Source organism: Marmota monax, unplaced genomic scaffold (genome assembly GCF_021218885.2).
Source record: "Marmota monax isolate L192 unplaced genomic scaffold, Marmota_monax_Labrador192_F-V1.1 WCK01_AAM20220418_F8-fsc00033, whole genome shotgun sequence".
Classification (NCBI taxonomy): Eukaryota; Metazoa; Chordata; class Mammalia; order Rodentia; family Sciuridae; genus Marmota; species Marmota monax.
In genome coordinates, this window is record NW_026694282.1 from 7,239,786 (window position 1) to 7,240,877 (window position 1,092).

Genomic DNA, 1,092 nt, shown 5'->3' on the forward strand with positions numbered 1-1,092 from the left:
TTTTCATGTTCACCTCAATACCCTGAGGGTATTGGCTTCCATTAAGTGAATTTTTAAGTGCACGGTAAATGTAATATTAGGGGGAAGTCAATTCTACCATAAATTTTGTAGATCAAATTGCAAAATCAGGCTTGACATGTCTTTTAATGAATAAACACATAGAATATATCTTTCATAGTAAAAATTTAATGAACAATGCAAAATAAGAAATTGACACTATATAAAATGTACATATTTATATCAATCACAATGTAAAGGTTTACCTCAACTTCTATGAACAGAAATATTTCAGATCTTATAAATAGTATAAAAATAAATATTTAAATAGATACACAGATACATCATCGTGGTCATGGATAAGGAGTATGATACTTTCTAATACTCCTGAAATCATCTGATAAACTGATGGAATTCATTTCACAAATCCAGCAGGAATGAGAGTCTTTGAAATGGCAGAACTTGTGGGAGTGTGGTAAGGTGTGTTCGTCAGTGAGAAGCATTTCCCTGCTGGACCAGGACTCATTCCATGCTCCTTAGTCTTCCATACAGGTTGGCTGATGAAAAGAAGGATTTCATGATTTCTGCTCTGACCACCTCCCAGGCACAAGGCAGGTATTTCTTCTCCTTCAGGTAGACAGTGATCCTGTGGAAGTATTTCCTCACAGCCCTCAGGGGAGCCTCTTCCTCCCCCACCTGCTGGGTCCCACAGGCTTTCAGGTCATCCAGCTGCTGATAGAGGCCAGTGAGGAAGGTGTCCAGGAAGGTCTTGTCCCAAGCAGCAAAGGCCTCCTGGGTGCTGAAGAGGTTGAAGACCTGCTGGGTCATCTGGTGGAGAACAGCAACAGCTTGAGCCTTCTGCACCTGCTCACCCTCCAACAGCTTCTGGGGAAAGGCAAAGTCCTTTCTGTAGTTCAGGCAGGAGAAAGTGGGAATTCTCCTCATTTTTTCCAGGAGTGTCAGGGACCCCTCCTCATTTTTCTCAGGAATTTCAAGACCCAGGTTGTGGATCTGAGGCAGTTCACAGCCCAGAGAGCACATAGATTTGCAGCTGAGCACCACCAGGGCCAGCAGGAAAGTCAGAGGCAAGGCCAT

At 42.9% G+C, this 1,092-nt stretch overlaps 1 protein-coding gene across 1 annotated transcript; it reads right to left on the reverse strand.

Moving 5' to 3' along the window:
* Positions 1–519: 519 nt before the first annotated feature.
* On the reverse strand, positions 520–1,092 carry LOC124108859 (interferon alpha-5). The gene has a single exon (XM_046467405.1). It carries the CDS (start codon positions 1,090–1,092, stop codon positions 520–522), a length of 573 nt encoding a protein of 190 aa, XP_046323361.1.